At 43.7% G+C, this 19737-nt stretch overlaps 1 protein-coding gene across 1 annotated transcript in view; it reads left to right on the forward strand.

Moving 5' to 3' along the window:
* dr1 (down-regulator of transcription 1) overlaps window positions 1-19523 on the forward strand; it is a 35497-nt gene extending 15974 nt beyond the window's left edge. The window contains exons 2-3 of the mRNA XM_059983921.1: window positions 5337-5500; window positions 18639-19523. Coding sequence (XP_059839904.1) covers window positions 5337-5500; window positions 18639-18788 — 314 coding nt within the window. The 3' untranslated portion in view covers window positions 18789-19523. The remainder of the gene's footprint in view (window positions 1-5336; window positions 5501-18638) is intronic.
* The last annotated feature ends 214 nt before the right edge of the window (window positions 19524-19737 follow it).

Consider the following 19737-nt stretch of genomic DNA (forward strand, 5'->3'; position numbering starts at 1 on the left):
AGAGCAGGAGAAGGGGCACCAGGGGTGAGGGGGAGGTAATCAATAGGTGAGGACAAGAGAGCTAGAGTGGGGAATTGAAGAAGAGGGAAGGGGTTGGGGAAGGGAATTACCAAAAGTTAGAGAAGTTGATGTTCATCTCATCAGGTGCAAGGCTACCCAAATGGAATATGAGCTATTGCTCTTCCAATCTGAGAATGGCCTCATCATGGCAGTAGAGCAGGTCCTGGACCAACATGTTCGAATAAGAAGTGGAATTGATATGGTTGGCCACTGGGAAATTCTGATTTTTTTTTTGTGGATGGACTGAAAGCACTTGACAAAGTGGGTCTTATTAATAGAGAAGAGGCTGCATCGGGTACAGCAGAGACCCCAATATACATACTGGTGAAGTGGTGCCTTGCCTGGAGGGTTTGCTTGGGGCCCTGAATGGAGGTAAATTGGTAGGTGGAGCACTACTTCTGCTTGTAGGGATAAGTGCCCAGAGGGCAATTAGTGGAGAGGGATGAATATACAAGGGAATCACAGAGAGAGCAATTCCAGTTGCAGCCTCATCATTGTCTTGTACAACTGCAGAGTGACATCCCAATTTCTCTTACTCAGTGCCCTGACTGATGATGGGCCTTGTGCCAAAATCCTTGTAGGATGGTATAATTGTGCAAAAGGCCAGTGTATTCTTAGTGATCAAGACATAGGCTAAGGAAATTAGCTTATAGTGACTTTAAATCTCCCATTTTTAGATGAAATTCTGTTCATCCTGGAGCAATGGCAGGTGAGGAGTTTGTTCTGGAACCTGACATGTTTAGGACAGTTCTCTATATGTGTACTAAAATGTTGCAAATCATTACCTTCTGATTATTTGGGTAATGTTCTCAATGTTCAATGTGTTTTTAGTCAAGGATGCAATCCTGTCTGTGAGCATTCCTCTGGTATTGGATTTGTTCTCTCTATCCCAAAGTGTACCATGCCCCACACAATAGCAATTTTGTTCTGAAATTCTGGTAGCAAGCTGTTGAAAATTGACAATACTAACAGTTCAATCATTAACTCCTTTGGCTTGAATTGCTTCTCATCCAGGGTGCTTAAACCATTGCTAATTTAGGAATAAGATTTATTAAAAATTGTAGGTGCTCTTTCTAAATAATAGCCTTTTGGACACTGTATCTGCAGTATAGAGTTTAATTGAGTAACTGGAAAACCAAAATCCCAGTTTCAAATTGGCACTTGAAAACCAGATGGTGTTTTTTTTTTTGCCTGATGCAATCATGTTCTTTTCACTTAGCTTGAATTGGCTGAGAGGTCATATACATTAGGGTTGGTACAACATAGTAAGAGAACTTCTTGTATTCTAAAGCAAAACTGGGATATTGAAGAAGCAGGTGAGTGAATTACTTAAATACAACTTTTAAAAATATTTAAACAAAGTAGTAAAAAGAACAGATGAACTTTCATTGTTTTTTGAATGTGACTGTTGAAATACAGAGGCTACTGCTGGCATGTAAAAAAAACACTTAATTTTAAATGTCTTAAAAATAGCTCCCACCAAGCACCTGAAATTGAAGCTGCTATCTAGAACTACATCTAGCTGACATCTAAAGCTGCCATCTGGAGGGAAGTGTGCCATTTTGTTATCACGGAACTAAAGTACGAGGATGCATACTCCAGTAATTTTCCATCTCTGCACCTCCTTTTTTCTTTTAAAAGGAAATTGCAAGTGTAAGTCAGTAATTATTGCCTTTAGAGAATGCTTATTTAAAAAAAATGTTCAGCCGTAAAGTTGGGTCATCACTTCTGCTGACTATTCATTTTCTCAACCTGCTTACTTGTGTTCAGGATGGGAAGCATTCAATAGTTGATCCACTTGCATGTCCCAGATGGTACGACAAGGTACCATGCTTAAGTATAGCCCTGATTCAATTTGAATAACAGTATTCAATTGAGGGCATCATTGGGTATCAGTCAAGAGCTGATTCCCATGGCTGCTGGCTTGACCCTCTGTTTGTCTTTCTGACCTGATTGATCATTTCCAGATTTCTTCTAGTTGAGAACTCGAGAATCTGTACCTAGTGTGCATGGTTTGCAGTAAAATTCATTGGTCCACAGTTAGTCAAATCTTGTATTTTCTTGCAAAAGTGTAACTAATGGAGCCTTGAATCGCATAACATTTAAAACCATTTTCAATTAATTTGTTAATAGAGTGGTGACCATTAGACAACATCTCAGAATAGTCCATTCTGTAACTCCGTGCCCAGCGAGCAAATCAATGGAAAAGAAATATGATACCACTGTTTGAGCTTATTGGAATATGGGGATTTAGAGCAACATGGACCAACAGAGCTGGGCCTTCAGCTGTACAACCTGAGTGTTGAGAAACAGTTTTGATCAAAAATTGAAGTGTTTTCTATGAATAAAAACATTGTTCATAAGCTAGCAGTCAAATGAACCCCATTACATTGATATTCGTGTTTAATTTGTGGTAGATTGGGCATTTGGCTGGTTTCTATAAATGTAACTTCTATTGAAATGCCAAAGCTCTTTTGCATTTCTTGTCATATTATAATTACATTTTATTTGCATTCTATTTTGTGATTTGCGTTTGTGAGAAAGCAATATTTAATACTTTAAATGTAAAAGTAATATTTGAATTGGAAGAGCTTGCGTTGCTATTTCTTTGCATCTGTTTTGGAACTGATACTGGAACACCCAGGCACAAAGAAAGGGAAAAGTTACAAGAAAAGCAAAATTATAAAATGAAGAATGAAATAAAGAACAGGAGACTAAATAAAGATAGCATATGCAAACTGGTAGAATTCTGCTTGTGTACCAACTTTAAATTAAAAGGCATGCTTTACAAACAGCTGAAGCCACCAATGGGTTCATCCATCTCTTGGTTCATAGCATATGCCTTCATGCAAATTTTTTAAAAATAAAAGATGGTGTTACCAATTGTAAACCTAAAATTTGGGTCGGATATGTCAGTGATATTTCTGTTATAGTAAAACGCAGCAACATTGAAAGAAGTTGTAAACTAATCAACGATGTGTTCAATGATGTTAAGTTCACGATGGTAACAGAAACTGAGGAAACTGACATTCTTGAATATGCTTGTCAGTAGAAACATGGAGGGTACTTTGGAAGCATCTATTTATCATAAGGGAACACATACAGATCAGATCCTAAATTATCACAATAACCATCCAAATGCACACAAGAAGAGCTGTATCAAAACTTTGTTCAGAAGAGCGTGGAGACACTGCAGCGTGGAGGTTGCCCTTCCATACATTCAAAATATCTTGGAAGTAACAGCCTGGCAGCTCCAAGAACATAGAATTCCCGTTGCACATAAACTATCAGCAACATTGAGAAGTGTACTCCGCAGACCAAAAGAACAAACCAAGCTATTGGCCAACAGAATCAGATGTAAGGAGTGCAGCAAATATTAACGTCAGCAAACTGGGAGAAAACTATTCAGAAGGATCCATGAGGTAGGATGACCAATTCTCCCTAGTCTCTACCCATGAAGATCGAGAGGGGCACAAATTTAACTGGGTGTCAGTGCAGTCATGACGCTAACAAGCATGTGGCATGCAAGGGAATTCCTAGAAGCTGGTTATCTGCAAATGGTTCTGTAAACAGACACATAGACCTCGATCCTATTCATAAGCCAATGAGGCACAATTCCAGGCAATGCATAAAGTTCGCCACACAACTAATCAGAGACGAGACCCCTCCCTACATCACAATTGGATTTCCCTAACAGTGACCAATCAACTGATAAGTATATAACAGCCAAGCATTCGGAGGACACACCACAAGTGAACAGTGCACTGATGATATCTCCTGGTATGATGCAAACATTTGCAAATGGATTGCCAAGATTGGAGAACAACTCAACTCAACCAGTATAAAATAAATATTTTTTATGTGAAATCTAAATCTCGAAATATGAGCAGAATTCAGGGTTAATGGCAGGATTCTTAACAGTGCAGAGGAATAGAGTGATCTTGGAGTTCATGTCGATAGATCCCTCCAAGTTGCAGTGCAAGGTGATCGGATGGTTAAGAAGGTATATGGTTTAGTGGCCTTCATTAGGGAGGGAATTGAGTTCAAGAATCATGAAGTAATTTTGCAGCTCTATACACTGGTTAAAAGTTCAAAGTACACTTACTATATACAATTTGAGATCCATCTCCTAACAGGCAGCCCCAAAACAAAGAAACACGGTGGAATCCACTTTTTTTAAAAAAAAGTCAAGCACCAAATTTGCAAAAAAAAAAGAACATTGTGCAAACAATAAAAAGTAAGCAAATGACATTCAGAACTGAAGTTCATGAAAGTGAATTTGCAGCCACAAAGCCAGTCACAGCTGATCTAAGAGCCCATTAGCTGCAGGCCACAGCCTCAGTTCAGCACAGAGATGAGTAAACCTTGCTTTGACGAGCGAGCTGAACTCTGGCCTATATCCCTCTCCTCTGACCCTGGCACCCTGACCTTTTAAATCTGGTCCCACACTTAAATCACCCAAACAGCAGGTTGTTCCTTGCTCTTGAACCCAGGCCTACCACTTCAATACACTCTCAGCCCAAGACCTGTCACCTTGGATTGCCTTGTCTACTGGACCATACTTACAGTATTGTGTTTAGTTCTGGTTGTCTCATTATAGGAAGAATATGGAAGCTTTGGAGAGGATGCACAGGAGATTTACCAGTGTCTCTTATGAGGATAGGCTGAGCAAGCTAGGGCTTTCCTCTTTGAAGTGAAGGAGGAGGAGAGGTGACTTGATAGAGGTGTACAAGATTATAAAAGGTATCAATAAAGTAAACAGCCAGTGACCATGTCCAGGACAGAAATGGCTAATATGGGCGGGGGGGGGGGCTTTTTTTTTTGTTTGGAGAGAAACCAAAGGTAGCTATTTTACAGAATCAAGCACGACGAAATATATTTTACAGAGTGGTAGGCACCAGGGTGGTGGTAGAGGCAGATGTATTTAGAGGCATTTAAAGAAAACTCTTGGGTACATGGGATGACAGTAAAATGAAGGATTATTAAGGAAGAATAGGATTAGATTGATCCTGGAGTAAGTTCAAGGGTCTGCACGGCATAGTGAGCTGAATGGCCTGTAATGTGCTATACTGTTCTGTTCCATATTCTTGACACAATAACTGACACTTGGTTGAAAATAAGAATTTTCCACTTGGTGGAAAAAGATCACAAACAGATGTTGGCTCTCACATTGCTTTGCTTCAATTCTTTAGCAGTACACTTTTTATTTAATTGCCTGGAAATTTTGGATAGAGTATGCGCAAACACTTATAATATAATTTTTTCTTTTTTTTTAGCCCTGGAAAGTCTTGGGTTTTGCTCGTACATTAGTGAAGTGAAAGAAGTCTTGCAAGAGTGCAAAACAGTAGCACTAAAGAGGAGAAAAGCAAGCTCACGACTAGAGAACCTGGGCATACCAGAAGAAGAATTATTAAGGCAACAACAGGAACTATTTGCAAAAGTAAGTAATATAGGTAGATGTTCAAGCTATTGTATGTTGTCATTTATAGAGTTGTGTCTATATTAAAGGTTCAAAGGTTAATTTATTATCAAAGTATGCAATTCAGAAATTCTTCAGTCCTCCGAGTAGCCATGAAACCAAAAAAAGAAAAGAAAGGCAGCATGGTCATCAACTCCCAAATCCCACCTCCCCACAAAAAAAAAAGAAAAATGGAACAGGCACATCAACCCCCAAATCTCTTCCTGAACAAAACACCTCAGGCACATTGACCCCCTCCCCCAACCACCAAATCCCCATCTCTGCTTTTTAAAAAAAAGACAAGAAGATTGGGTGAAGAAACACAGGAATATAAGAACTATAAGACTGAACTGAAGTCTATAGTCCAAGTCGTTTTTAAAAAAAACCTGTGCCTGGGCGACACTCCGGGTGCAGTAGCAGGCTCTGGTACATTGCTCACACTCTGCACTTGCTTCGATGCTTCATCTCCCTTGTTGCTTTAATTGGTGAACAATGGAAGCTTTAATTTGGTGAAATAAAGTGAAACATCGGGTTGGGCCCGTCCCGCAGCCTGCCTGCTATGAGGTTTGCGTGTGCTGCCTCTGCCTCCCGGAATCCTCTTGGAGACTGCAGAGTGCTGGAGCACCCAAACGATCTCCAGACTTCTGCATTTGCTTCGATGTTTCAATTGCCCTCATCTCTTTAATCGGCAAACAAGTGAAAGCAATAATTGGTGAAATGGGATCAAGCCTTGGCTCGTGCGCCAAACTGCAGCCTTCTCGCTACAAGGTTCACTCACACTGCCTCTGCCTCCTGGAATCCTCTCAGAGATTTTTACATTTTATTTAAAATTTTAATTTTTTTATTGGGGACTTTTGTAGTAAGGTGCAAATGGAATGTAAAGAAGTGTTTGGTCATGCACTTTGGTAGAAGGAAAAAAGGCAAACTATTTTCTAAAGGGAAAGAGAATTCTGAAATCAGTGGTACACAGGGAGTCCTAGTGCAGGATTCCTTAAAGGTTAGTTTCCAGGTGGTAAGGAAGGCAAATGCAATGTTAGCAAGCAAAGGGTCAGACCATACTTGAGTGTCATGAGCTGTTCTGGCCTCATTGTCTAAGAAGAATGAATGTGTTGTCATTGGAGGGGCTCCAAAGGAAGTTCATGAATGATTCCAGGAATTAAAGGGTTAACTTGAGTGTTTGATGGCTCTGGGCCTGAGCTGGCTGGAGTTTAGAGGAATGAGGAAAGCCTAGATAGAGTGAATGTGGAGAGGATGTTTCCTATAGTGGAGGAGTCTTAAGACCAAAGGGTACAGCCTCAGAAAAGAAGGAAGGAGGGTGTCGCTTTAGCATAGGGATGAGGATGAATTTCTTTAGCCTCAGGCAGCTCTGGAGGCAAAGTCATTGAGTATATTGAAAGTAGAGGGTGATAGGATTTTGCTTAGTAAGGTCATCTAAAGTTATAGGGAGAAGGCAGAAAATGTGCAGAGAGGGATAATAAATAAGCCATGATTGAATGGTGGAGCAGACTCAATGGGGCAAGTGGCCTAATTATGCTCCTGTAATTTATAGTCTTCTTGGTAAAGTTACAGTAACTTTATACTGAAATCCTCTTTAACTGTGAAGATGGGGCCTTGAGCTTCTCGCACAGATGTCATGAAGACACTCTCCATGTACCCAGTACACTCCAAACATAAGTATGCCCATTGATGTTTTAAAGACATTAATAAGCAGATTAAAATGTGTACAATGGAAAGCATTCTCATTGGTTGCACCACCGTATAGTGCAGAGATGCCAATGCACAGAATTGTTAAGAGGGTTGTAGACTCAGCAAACTCCATCACAGGCACAGAGTTTCCACCATTGAGGACATCGTGAGAAGGAAATGCCTCTAAAGCGGCATCTATCATGAGGTACCCTCACCATCTGAGACATGCCCTCTTCTCGTTACTGCCATCAAGGAGGAGGTATAGGATTCTGAAGATCCACCCTTAATGTTTTAGGAGCAGTTCTCCTCTGCCATCAGATTTCTGAATGGCCCATGAATTCAGGACTCCACCTCCCTATTCCTCTTTTGCGCTACTTGGGTATATACTAATATTTAACTTGAAATAATTTAAGCCTGCATTGTACTGCTGCCAGAAAGCTATACATTTCATGACATGTATTGGTAATAATAATCCTGATTCTAATTAAATACCTAAAAGCAAATTTTAAAAAGTAATTTCCATTGAAGCTTAAGCATTAAGTCAGTTTTTGAATCACGAGGTGCAACTATGTAAAAATTGCTTTTGTTTACAACAGTGCACATTAAAGAGTCAAGTGATACAAATGGCCTAGAAATTAATCACTGTATTTAAAGAAGAATTTTTTCCCCAATGTGTGTATATGGATTTTCTAAATATTAGATAGAGTAGATGGATGGCAAATCATCAGAGAACAAAATGAGTGTATAGGTAAAGTTTTATCATGAATTATTTTGACGTGGTTGTTTTTGGTGATGTTTCTTTAGACATCACACCCCTAGATGTCTAATTGTCATGATCATCTACTTTTAGTTTTTGAGAGAAATCCTGAGTGATCCAAACAGCTTATTGCTTGGATCCTAATTAACACCAGCTGTAACCAGTTGGGTGCTTGCACAGTTAACATACAAATTAGCTAGAGCTGTAGGGAATAGGAGCTTTCATGGCTGTTCAGATCAATAGTTCAAAGTAAAATAACTCTGAAATCAGAGTACATGCATGGCCCCAAGATACAACCTTAAGGTTCGTTTTCCTGCAGACATACTCAGCAAATCTGTAGAATAGTAACTGTAAACAGCAGCAATAAAAGAGTATGAGCATAGAAGACAAACTGTGCACATGCAAATATAAATAAATAGCAATAAATGATGAGAGAATGAAATAATACGATAGAGTCCTTAAAGTGATATCATTGTTTGTGGGAACTTCTCAATAGATGAGTGTACTTATCCTCTTGTTCAAGAGCCTGATGGTTGAGAGGGTAGCAACTGTTCTTGAATTTGGTGGTGTGAGCACTTGTACCTTCTACCTGTTGTCTGTGTGGTGAGGATCTTTGATATTGGATGCTGCTTTCCTACGACAGCATTTCATGTAGGTGTGCTTAATGGTTGGGAAGACTTTGCTTGTGATGTACTGGACTGCATCCACTGCCTTTTGTAGGATTTTCCACTCAAAGGAATTGGTGTTTCCATACCATACCAGGCTGTAATGCAGCCAGTAAATACACTTTCCAGTACACATCTATAGAAGTTTGTCATGGTTTGTGGCATTATGCCGAATTCTGCAGACTCCTGAGGAAGTAGAGGCATTGCTGTGCTTCCTTTGCAGTTACATTTATATGATGGGTCCTGGACAGGTCCTATAATGTATAATTGATAAAGTTGCGTTCTATATTAAATGAATTCAGTTATTCAAGCAGTTTCTATTTCCATTTGAACAACAAATAGAATGCATTTATTAATGTCCTATGAAGAGTGTAGAAATACATGGCAATGTAAGGAATTTTAGAAGTAAAAATTAACTTGGTTCTATCATTATGTAAATATTAGGGTGAAACACTTAATAAAAAGACAAGTTGAGCTCTGCTTCACAGAGTACTGTCCAAACTATCCCATTTTCTCTCAACACTCTGAAAAGAAATACTAAAATTAAACCGTGTACAAAGAGAAACTGTTTGAACTATAGACAGGAGATCAAAGAAGGTGACATTCTACAATTTAGACAAAGTGAACACAAATTTGAGGTGTACAAAATAAACTGAACCCATAGCATGCTACAGAATAGTACAGCCAAAGTGTCTGAATTCCTTCTATTCAATAGAAAACAAATACAGTTGGGAAGATGGAAATTGGATGCCTGACTGGGAGCACCTGAAAAACCATCAGAATGTGAAATTAGATTCTCGTTCTCTATCCTGTGTTGTCAGCAGTAGATCTTATTTTTTCTTCTGGTTTTCATCTGTACCTTTGGCAGTATATAGGGATGGAACCTCCCTGTGGGTGAGGCCTAGTACCATACTTTTGTTTTGATCAGACCCACTTTTATTCAATTTGTATGCTGTGTAAATTAATTTGCACTCTTTATTTTGATATGTACAGCTAGCATCTGGCATGCAGGTGGCTGGCTTGAATTTATTTTGTGGTATGACTGTGGAATCAGAACTGCTTTTCATTAGCCATCAAGTTGCTAGGAAAATATCTTCAGTTATCTTCAGAACATAAAATAAAAGAATGCTACCGGGATTACTGCAATATATAATTGAAGTACTAGTGCAATCAGTAACATTGTAGTTTTAAATGGTAGAAGTCCAGCAAAATAACTCTACCATTAGACCAGAAGACATGGGAGCAGAATTAGGCTATTCAGCCCATCGAATCTGCTCTGCTGTTCCATCATGGCAGATTCCGGATCCCACTCAACCCCATATACCTGCCTTCTCACCATATCCTTAGATGCCCTGACCGATCGGGAAATGATCAACTTCTGCCTTAAATATACGCAGTCTGTGTGCAGAGTATTCCACAGATCTACTACTCTCTGGCTATATAAAAAAAAATTCCTCCTTACCTCTGTTCTAAAGGGTTGCCCTCAATTTTGAGGCTGTGCCCTGTAGTTCTGGATACCTCCACCATAGGAAACATCCTCTCCACATCCACCTTATCTAGTCCTTTCAACATTCAGCAAGTTTCAATGAGATCCCCTCACATTCTCCTAAAATCCAGTGAGTACAGGCCCAAAGCTGCCAGATATTCCTCATACATTAACCCCATCATTCCCAGAATTGTCCTCGTGAGCCTCCTGGATTCCCTCCAATGACAACACATCCTTTCTGAGATATGGGGCCCAAAACTGTTCACAATACTCCAACTGTGCCCTGGCTAATGTATTATAAAGGCTCAGCATTATCTCTTGCTTTTGTATTCTATTCCTCTCAAAATAAATGTCAACTTTGCATTTACCTCCTTTACCACAGATTTAACCTGTAAATTAACCTTCTGGGAGTCTTGCATGAGGACTCCAAAGTCTCTCTGCACCTCTGATGTTTGAACCTTCTCTCCATTTAGATAATCCACACTATTGTTCCTTTTACCAAAATGCATTCTCAAACATTTCTCAACACTGTATTCCATCTGCCAATTTTTGCCCATTCTTCCAATTTGTCTAAGTCCTATTGCAATTGCATTGCTTCCTCAGCACCACCCACCCCTCCACCTATCTTTATATTGTCTGCAAACTTTGCCACAGAGCCATTAATTCCATTATCTAAATCTTTGACAATGTGAAAAGCAGCGGTCCCAATACTGACCCCTGAGGAACACTAGTCATCTGCAGCCAAATAGAAAAGACCCGTTTTATTCCCACTCACTGCTTCCTGTCTGTCAGCCATTCTGCTATCCACGCCAGTACCTTTCCTGTAATGTCATAAGATTTTATTTTGTTAAGCAGCTTCGTGTGTGGCACCTTATCAAACAACTTGTGAAAATCCAAGTAAATAACATCTACTTCCGCTGCTTTGTCTATCCTGCTTGTTACTTCCTTGAAGAATTCTAGCAGATTTATCAGGCAAGATTTCCCTCAACAGAAACCATGCTGGCTTTGACTTGTTTTCTCAATAATCTCCAAGTACCTTGAAACCTCATCCTTAATAATAAACTCCAACAGTTTCCACTGAGGCTAGGTTAACTGGCCTTTTAATTTCTTTTCTTTTGCGTGGAGTGACATTTGCATTCTTCTAGTGGTCCGTGACCATCAAGTGATTCTTGAAAGATCATGACCTATGTATCTGTTACCTCTTCAGCAACCTCTCTTGGGACTCTGGGATGTAGTCAGTCTGGCCCAGGTCACTTATCCACTTATGAGCTTTCACTGTACCTTGCACTTTTTCCTTTGTAATAGCAATGGCACTCACTCCTGCTCCCTGACACTCATGGACCACTGGCTAGTGTCTTCCACAGTGAAAGACAGATGCAAAGTACCCATTAAGTTCATCTGCTATTTCTTTGTTCCCCATTGCTATATCACTAGCTTAATTTTCCAATGGTCCAATATCAACTCTCACTTCCCTTTACTCTTTAACTTCCTTTGTCAGCCATAGTTGCCTACCTTGCCATTTGAGAACTACTACTTCTGTGGGACATGTCTATTTTGTGCCTTGTGAACTATTTGCATAAACTTCAGCCATCTCTGCTCTGCCGTCATCCTCACCAGTATCCTCCTCTAATCCACCTGTAATTCTCTTTATTCCATTGTGACACAGATACATGAGTTATGCTTCTTCTCAAATTGCAGTGTGAATTCAATCATATTATGATCACTGCCTCCTATGAGATCCTTTGTTAAGCTCCCTAATAAGATCTGGTTATCGCACAACATCCAATCTAAGATAGCCTTTTGCTGAGTAAGCTCAAGCACAAGCTACTCTAACATTCTCTGACCCAATGTCACCTCTTTCAAAGATGTAATTCCATCTCTTACCAACAGAGCCACACCACTACCTATGCCTTTCTGCCTTTTTGCTGCCACAACCTTTGAGATTATTGATAAGGAGCCTCCAAACAATTTGCTGGGAATGCGTTTATGGATTTTCAGTTTTGCTTCATCCCTCTTACTTCCGACCAGAAGTCTGAATCCCTTATCTAGAGCCACAGAGATGGGGAATTTAAGTGCAAATAATTAGCATAAATCACAAATTAAGACCCCAGTTTCAGTAATGGTAGCCACAAACGGCGAGATTGTTATAAAACCCCCACTGAATTATAGTTCTTCAGTGAAAGAAATTTCACATCCTTGTACTTCTCATATGGGCAGTTTGAGTTTTTAATTTTACTACTCAATTTTTCTACAACTTTAATTCCATTTTTTAATCAGTAAAATGCAGTTTTGTAAATTCAGATTAAGTGCTATGTTGTTTTGTTCTAGTTGAGGTCATTAGACAAATCAGATGTTTGATTCTGAGCTACTCTCAGTCCATGTTTTTAATAGCTTTATTGACTCCCAGCTCTAATCTACCAAACTCTGAATCTTTTATCTTGCTTCTTCACCACCCCTCACCTCCCACCCAAACATGCAGCTTCGCCTGGTTATTAAAACTAGATTATGCCATCCATGCTTTTGATTCTATCCATTAGTAGATCAATCTGTTCCTTCTAGCACATACACTCCAATTATGGTTGTAGAATCAGTATGTTCCCCCAACCTCTGAATTTGGCTACCTCTCAAGACTTTCATGTACCTTAACTATTGACTCGCCCTGCAAGTTAGTGTTTAGGGAATCCTGCTCTAGGACTCCCAAGTCCCTTTGCACCTCTGGTTTCTGGATGTTCTCCCTGGTTAGAAAATTATCTACACCTTTATTTTTATTCTACCAAAACGCATGACCATACACTTCCCTACACTATATTCCATCTGCCTCTTTGCCCATTCTCTTAATCTGCCCAAGTCCTTCTACAGTTGAAATAAATTCTACTTTAATTGTGGATCTGTGGCGACCCATTTCCTGGCACATCCGAACCGGCTCACAATTAGATAGCCTATGGGGGTTTGCGAGCACAGAGCTTTGGAGCCTCTGCGCCACGGGGGGCAGGTTGAGGGAAGCTTAAAAGTGAGGCTGAGGATTTTGAATAAAGTTTTTCCCTCGACTGCAGTTACCGACTCCGTGTCGTAATTTTAGCGCTGCGTGTAGCACACCGCTACAATTGGTGACCCCGACGGTCCAAACGATTTTTGGACCAGAAATGACCGACGCCGCCTCTGTTCACGCGGTTTCGTTGAAACTGCCGGGTTTCTGGACACAGCGACCAAACCTATGGTTCCAGCAAGCCAAAGCCCAATTCCACGTTCGCCGGATCACCTCAGAAGACACCCGCTACTACTACGTGGTGAGCTCCCTCGACCAGGACACAGCGGCCCAGGTCGCGGAGTTCGTACAGTCGCCCCCGGCAGATGGCAAGTACACGAAATTCAAAGCCCTGCTCCTCAGGACTTTCGGACTCTCACGGCGCAAGCGGGCTGCCCGTTTACTGCACCTGGACGGCTTGGGCGACAGACCCCCATCGGCTTTAATGAATGAGATGTTGTCTCTCGCCGACGGACACACACCCTGCCTCATGTTTGAGCAGGCATTCCTGGAGCAGCTGCCCGAGGACATACGCCTGCTGCTGTCCGACGCGGATTTCAGTGACTCCCGGAAGGTGGCAGCCCGGGCGGACTTGCTGTGGAACGCCAAAAAGGTGAGCGGGGCGTCCATCGCACAGATCTCCCAGCCACGCTCCCGGCAGCAAACCAGTCCAGGCCCGGCCGCAGAGCCCGCCAACCCCCAGCCCAATGAACACTGGTGCTTCTACCACCAGCGGTGGGGCGCAGAAGCCCGCCGTTGTCGCCCGCCCTGCAAGTTCCTGGGAAACGCCAGGGCCAGCCGCCACTGATGGCTACGGCGGCTGGCCATCGGGATAACCTCCTGTATGTGTGGGATAGAAGGTCGGGACGCCGGTTTTTGGTCGATACTGGGGCTGAGATCAGCGTTTTACCTCCGACGAGTTACGACACCCACAGCAGGGCACCGGGTCCCCCCCTGAGGGCCGTGAATGGCAGCATAGTAAGGACCTATGGCACCCGTCAGGTGCAGCTACAGTTCGGCTCCAGCCAGTTCAAGTGGGACTTCACACTGGCCGCCGTAGCCCAACCGCTTCTGGGTGCGGATTTTTTGCAAGCTCACAGCCTACTGGTCGACCTGCCCAGGAAGAGACTGGTACACGCCGAGACCTTTCAGACGTTCTCCCTGGGTGCAGCCCAGTTGCCAGCCCCTCACCTCGGCTCCATCACGCTGTCCGACAACGACTTCACCAGGGTCCTAGCGGATTTCCCATCGGTTCTGGCACCGCAGTTCACAGCAGCCATGCCCAGGCACGGTGTACAGCACCACATCCCGACCCAGGGACCACCCCTCCACGCCCGCACTCGGCGGCTTCCCCCAGACAAGCTCCGACTGGCGAAGGAGGAGTTCCAGAGGATGGAGGAATTGGGGATCATCCGGCGGTCCGACAGCCCATGGGCCTCCCCCCTGCACATAGTGCCCAAAGCGACGGGAGGCTGGAGACCGTGCGGCGACTACCGCAGGCTGAACGAGGCTACCACACCGGACCGCTACCCTGTGCTGCACATTCAGGACTTTGCAGCAAACCTGCATGGCGCACGGATCTTCTCCAAGGTAGACCTCGTCCGAGGGTACCATCAAATCCCGATGCATCCTGACGACGTCCCCAAAACGGCTCTCATCACCCCGTTTGGCCTTTTCGAGTTCCTCCGCATGCCGTTCAGCCTGAAGAATGCCACACAGATGTTCCAGCGGTTAATGGACGCGGTGGGACGGGACCTGGACTTCGCGTTCATCTATTTGGATGACATCCTCATAGCCAGCAGCAGTCGTCAGGAGCATCTGTCCCACCTCCGTCAACTCTGCGCCCGACTGAGTGAGTACGGTCTTACAATCAACCCCGCCAAATGCCAGTTCGGACTCGATACCATTGACTTCCTGGGCCACAGGATTACTAAAGACGGGGCAACCCCTCTGCCCGCTAAGGTAGATGCGGTCCGCCGCTTTCCCCGACCCACCACCTTCAGGAATTCGTAGGTATGGTCAATTTCTACCGCCGCTTCCTCCCTTCAGCTGCCCGGATCATGCGCCCCCTGTTCGCCCTGATGTCGGGTCCGAGCAAGGACATTACCTGGGACAAGGAGTCTGCCGCCGCTTTCGTTCAAACGAAGGAAGCTTTGGCGAACGCCGCAATGCTAATGTCTATTGTCTATTTGTAGTGCAGTAATTGTGTTTGCCACTGTTTTGTATATATTGTATAGCACCGAAATTTGTAATAAAGGAGTTTGTAATAAAAAAAAAGAATGGACGCCCCTACCGCCCTCACAGTGGATGCATCTAACACGGCAGTCGGTGGGGTGCTGGAGCAACTCATCGCAGGTCGCTGGCAACCCCTGGCGTTTTTCAGCAAACACCTGCGACCACCCGAGCTCAAGTACAGTGCTTTCGACCGAGAACTGTTGGCGCTCTACCTGGCAATCCGGCATTTCAGGTACTTCCTAGAAGGTCGGCCCTTCACCGCGTTCACGGACCACAAACCGCTTACCTTTACATTTACGAAAGCGTCCGACCCCTGGTCGTCCCGCCAGCAACGCCACCTGTCCTACATCTCTGAATACACGACGGATGTCCGGCACGTCTTGGGTAAGGACAATGTCGTGGCGGATGCGCTCTCTTGCCCTACCGTTCATGCCCTTTCCCAAGGGGTAGACTTTGAGGCACTGGCAGAGGCGCAGCAGGCGGACGAGGAGATTCCGAGTTACAGAACCGCAGTCTCCGGTTTGCAGCTCCAGGACCTCCCCGTGGGCCCGGGTGAGAGGACCCTACTCTGTGACGTCGCCACCGGCCAGCCCCGCCCCATCGTCCCGACAGCCTGGCGGCGCCGTGTTTTCGACTCCATTCATAACTTGGCGCATCCCTCCATCCGGACAACTGTCCGGATGGTTTCCAGCAGGTTCGTTTGGCACGGACTCCGCAAACAGGTCAGTGAATGTGCCAAAACGTGCATGCACTGCCAGACGGCCAAGGTGCAGCGGCACACCAAAGCCCCACCGCAGCAGTTCCATCCCGCCCACCGGCGTTTCGACCACATTCATGTGGATATCGTGGGCCCCCTGCCAGTGTCACGCGGAGCGCGGCACCTCCTGACTATCGTGGACCGGTTCACAAGATGGCCAGAGGCGGTCCCGCTCACCGACACCACCTCCGAATCTTGCGCCCGAGCCCTGATCGCCACCTGGATATCTCGCTTTGGTGTACCGGCCCACATTACCTCCAACAGAGGCGCCCAGTTCACCTCCAGCCTGTGGTCAGCTATGGCCAGCCTTTTGGGGACTCAGCTGCACCACACCACTGCCTACCACCCACAGTCGAATGGGCTAGTGGAGCGTTTCCACCGTCACCTGAAGTCGGCCCTCATGGCCTGCCTGCGAGGAGCCAACTGGGTGAACGAGCTTCCCTGGGTCCTACTCGGCATCCGCACAGCGCCCAAGGACGACCTGCACGCCTCGTCGGCCGAGTTGGTATACGGCGCGCCCCTGGTTGTCCCCGGGGAGTTCCTACCAGCCCCACGGGGGCAAGAGGAAGATCCCGCAGCAGTCCTGGGCAGACTATGCGAGAAGCTCGGTAACCTGGCCCCCGTACCCACTTCACAGCACGGGCGGCACCCGACCTGTGTACCCAAAGACCTACGTGTTTGTACGAAGGGGCGGGCATCGGCCACCGCTGCAGCGGCCATACAAGGGGCCGTTTATGGTGCTCCGGAACAACGTCCACGTTCGTGCTGGACGTTGGGGGGAAAGAGGAGGTTTTCACGGTGGACCGCCTCAAACCAGCCCATGTGGACCTGGCGCAACCGGCCGAGTTTCCGGCACCTCGGCGCAGAGGCCGACCTCCCAAGCAGGTTCTGGCCCAGACTGTGGACATTGGGGAGTGTATCGCTGGTTCTGGGGGGGGGCGTTATGTGGCGACCCATTTCCTGGCACATCCGAACCGGCTCACAATTAGATAGCCTACGGGGGTTTGCGAGCACAGAGCTTTGGAGCCTCTGCGCCACGGGGGGCAAGTTGAGGGAAGCTTAAAAGTGAGGCTGAGGATTTTGTATAAAGTTTTTCCCTCGACTGCAGTTACCGACTCCGTGTCGTAATTTTAGCGCTGCGTGTAGCACACCGCTACAGATCATCTATTTGAGTTTTAACAAGCAGAGGATTTCTGTCCTTGGTCTTTTTCCTCTTACCCCTCCCCACCCCTGCCCACCCAAACTCCTCTAACTTCATTTTTGTTTGGTATGTATTTGTACTTATTTAGATGTGAACTGTGTAGGAAGGTACAGGAGTCTTGGGGCTCACAGCATGGGGTTCAGGAACAGTTATTACCTTAAGCTATCAGGCTCTTGAATCAAAGGTGATTGCTTCACTCAACCTCATTCGCCCCATCTTTGAAATGTTCCTGTAATCTGTGGACTCACTTTTCAAGGACTATTCATTTCATGTTTTCCGTATTGTTTATTTATTTTATTTTTATATTTGCAGTTTGTCTTTTACACACTGGTTAGATGCCCAGTTGGTGCAGTCTTTCATTGATTCTATTATGGTTATTTGATTCCCATGGGAAAATTAATCACAGTGTATATGGTGATATGTACTTTGGTAATAAGTCTACTTTGAACTTTCAGCAGTTCAAGAGCTGGGAAATAAGATTAACTCATTCTTGATCACATGGACCAAATAGACTCCTGCACCAACATTTGTTTCTCTGATCCTTTGATCTTGTAATAAATGGGGCAGACTTCTGAAAGTGTAATACTTCAGTATTTTAGGGCACACTGTAGCTGAGCGGTTAATGTAACACTATTACAGCAGCAGTGACCTGGGTTCAATTCTCTTGCTGTCTCTGGGTAGGTTGTGCATTCTCCCTGTGACCACATAGGATTCTTCCAATTTCATAAATTCCAAAGATGCTCCGGTTAATGGGTTAATTGGCCACATGGGTATGACTAGGCAGCGAAGGGCTTCTTGGGCCAAAAGGACCTGTTACAGTATTGTATCTCTAAATCAGGGGTTCCCAACTTTTTTTATGCCTTGGACCCCTACCGTTAACCAAGGGGTCCGTGGACCCCAGGTTGGAAACTCCTCTAAATAAAAATAATAGCAATATTTTATTCTGCGAACATTAAGTTTGTTTCTTTAAACTGTTCTGGATCTCAGCATGGCATTTCTATTGAAGATAAACCTACTTCTATGGAAAATAGAAAAGCAAGTGATACTGGGTGTTAATGTTATTGCTATGATATTCTTAAGCATAATTATAGTTTCCCAAACTCTTGAGTGTAGGTGTTTTCCTGTTTTGGCCTCATGTGCTGTCTCAATTTGCCTTTGTGGACTCTTCCATTATGTATTGAAACCTGATCAGCTGGATCATTGCAGGATTATTGTGCTGTCCTTCTGTCAGTATGACCTTCAGTCATTTGGCTGATCACCAGGTTACTATGGAAAGTATTTACAGATGTCCTTTTTTTTAAATTCCAGGCCAGACAGCAGCAGGCAGAATTAGCCCAGCAGGAGTGGTTACAGATGCAGCAAGCTGCTCAGCAAGCACAATTAGCAGCATCAGCCACGTCCAATCCACTCAACAAAGCAGGATCATCGCAAGACGAAGATGAAGAGGATGATGTTTAAACTTAACCAGCAAATTTACTTTTACACAGATGTCCTTTTACCGCACATTAACAATGACCTGGCCTGTCTGCAACTTTCAGCTTCATTCACAACTTTGCAGACTGGTGTCATTGAGAGTCATTGGTCAAGTTACAACTGTCATGAGTTTTCATGTGTAACAACCAATCACTTACATTATATGTGGAAGTGCACAGGATTGGAAGTTTTCAGAATATTATATTTACACAACGGGCAATCAGAATTGGGAGCACCAAATCAATGCAGTACTATAAACGCTCCACAGCCTGTTTCTTGCATCTTTCTGAAAATCAGTATTGTTAATGCTCGTGAATTGACAATTAATGCTTCAGTTTGTGTAACCAGTTGCTCTCCTACTGTTTAATACTGAAAGCAAATTTATTGTGGCTTATTTAAGTTTGCAATTGAAATGTTTTTTAATGTGCGACTTGTAACTAGGGTGAAACTGACTTTTAAAAAAAGAAGTTAACCTACCCTTGGTTCATTTTTTTTAAAATGAGTCTGACGGAGTTGACAGAATTTTAAAGAGTAACATTATTAACTTTGATAAAACCATCAGATCGATAGTAGGCTATTTAGTCTTAATTTTACGTGGCATATGTCCTTGCTTCATGGTTAGTTTTAACTCCTAGTTGTAATGTAAGCTCTCTTTTCCAGAAGGGTTGAAAACAAAACATGTTTTTGCAGCAGTTACAGTACCAGAGTGAATTTGGTATTGGAAAGAATGGCAAATAAAGAATACATGTTAACTGCTGCTGAAATGTTTTAATTGTTTTTGTACGTAATGTTTCATGTTCTTTAACAAATATACACAACTGTTAATAATTTTGGGATTGGTAGTTTTCACCTTGCTACATCTGTGGAAGGTTTCCATCGTGGAGTGTATGTTTTTTTAAAATCTGCATTGCAAAATTGATTGTGCTGGTTAATA

The sequence above is a fragment of the Hypanus sabinus genome, chromosome 11 (assembly GCF_030144855.1).
Source record: "Hypanus sabinus isolate sHypSab1 chromosome 11, sHypSab1.hap1, whole genome shotgun sequence".
Classification (NCBI taxonomy): domain Eukaryota; kingdom Metazoa; phylum Chordata; class Chondrichthyes; order Myliobatiformes; family Dasyatidae; genus Hypanus; species Hypanus sabinus.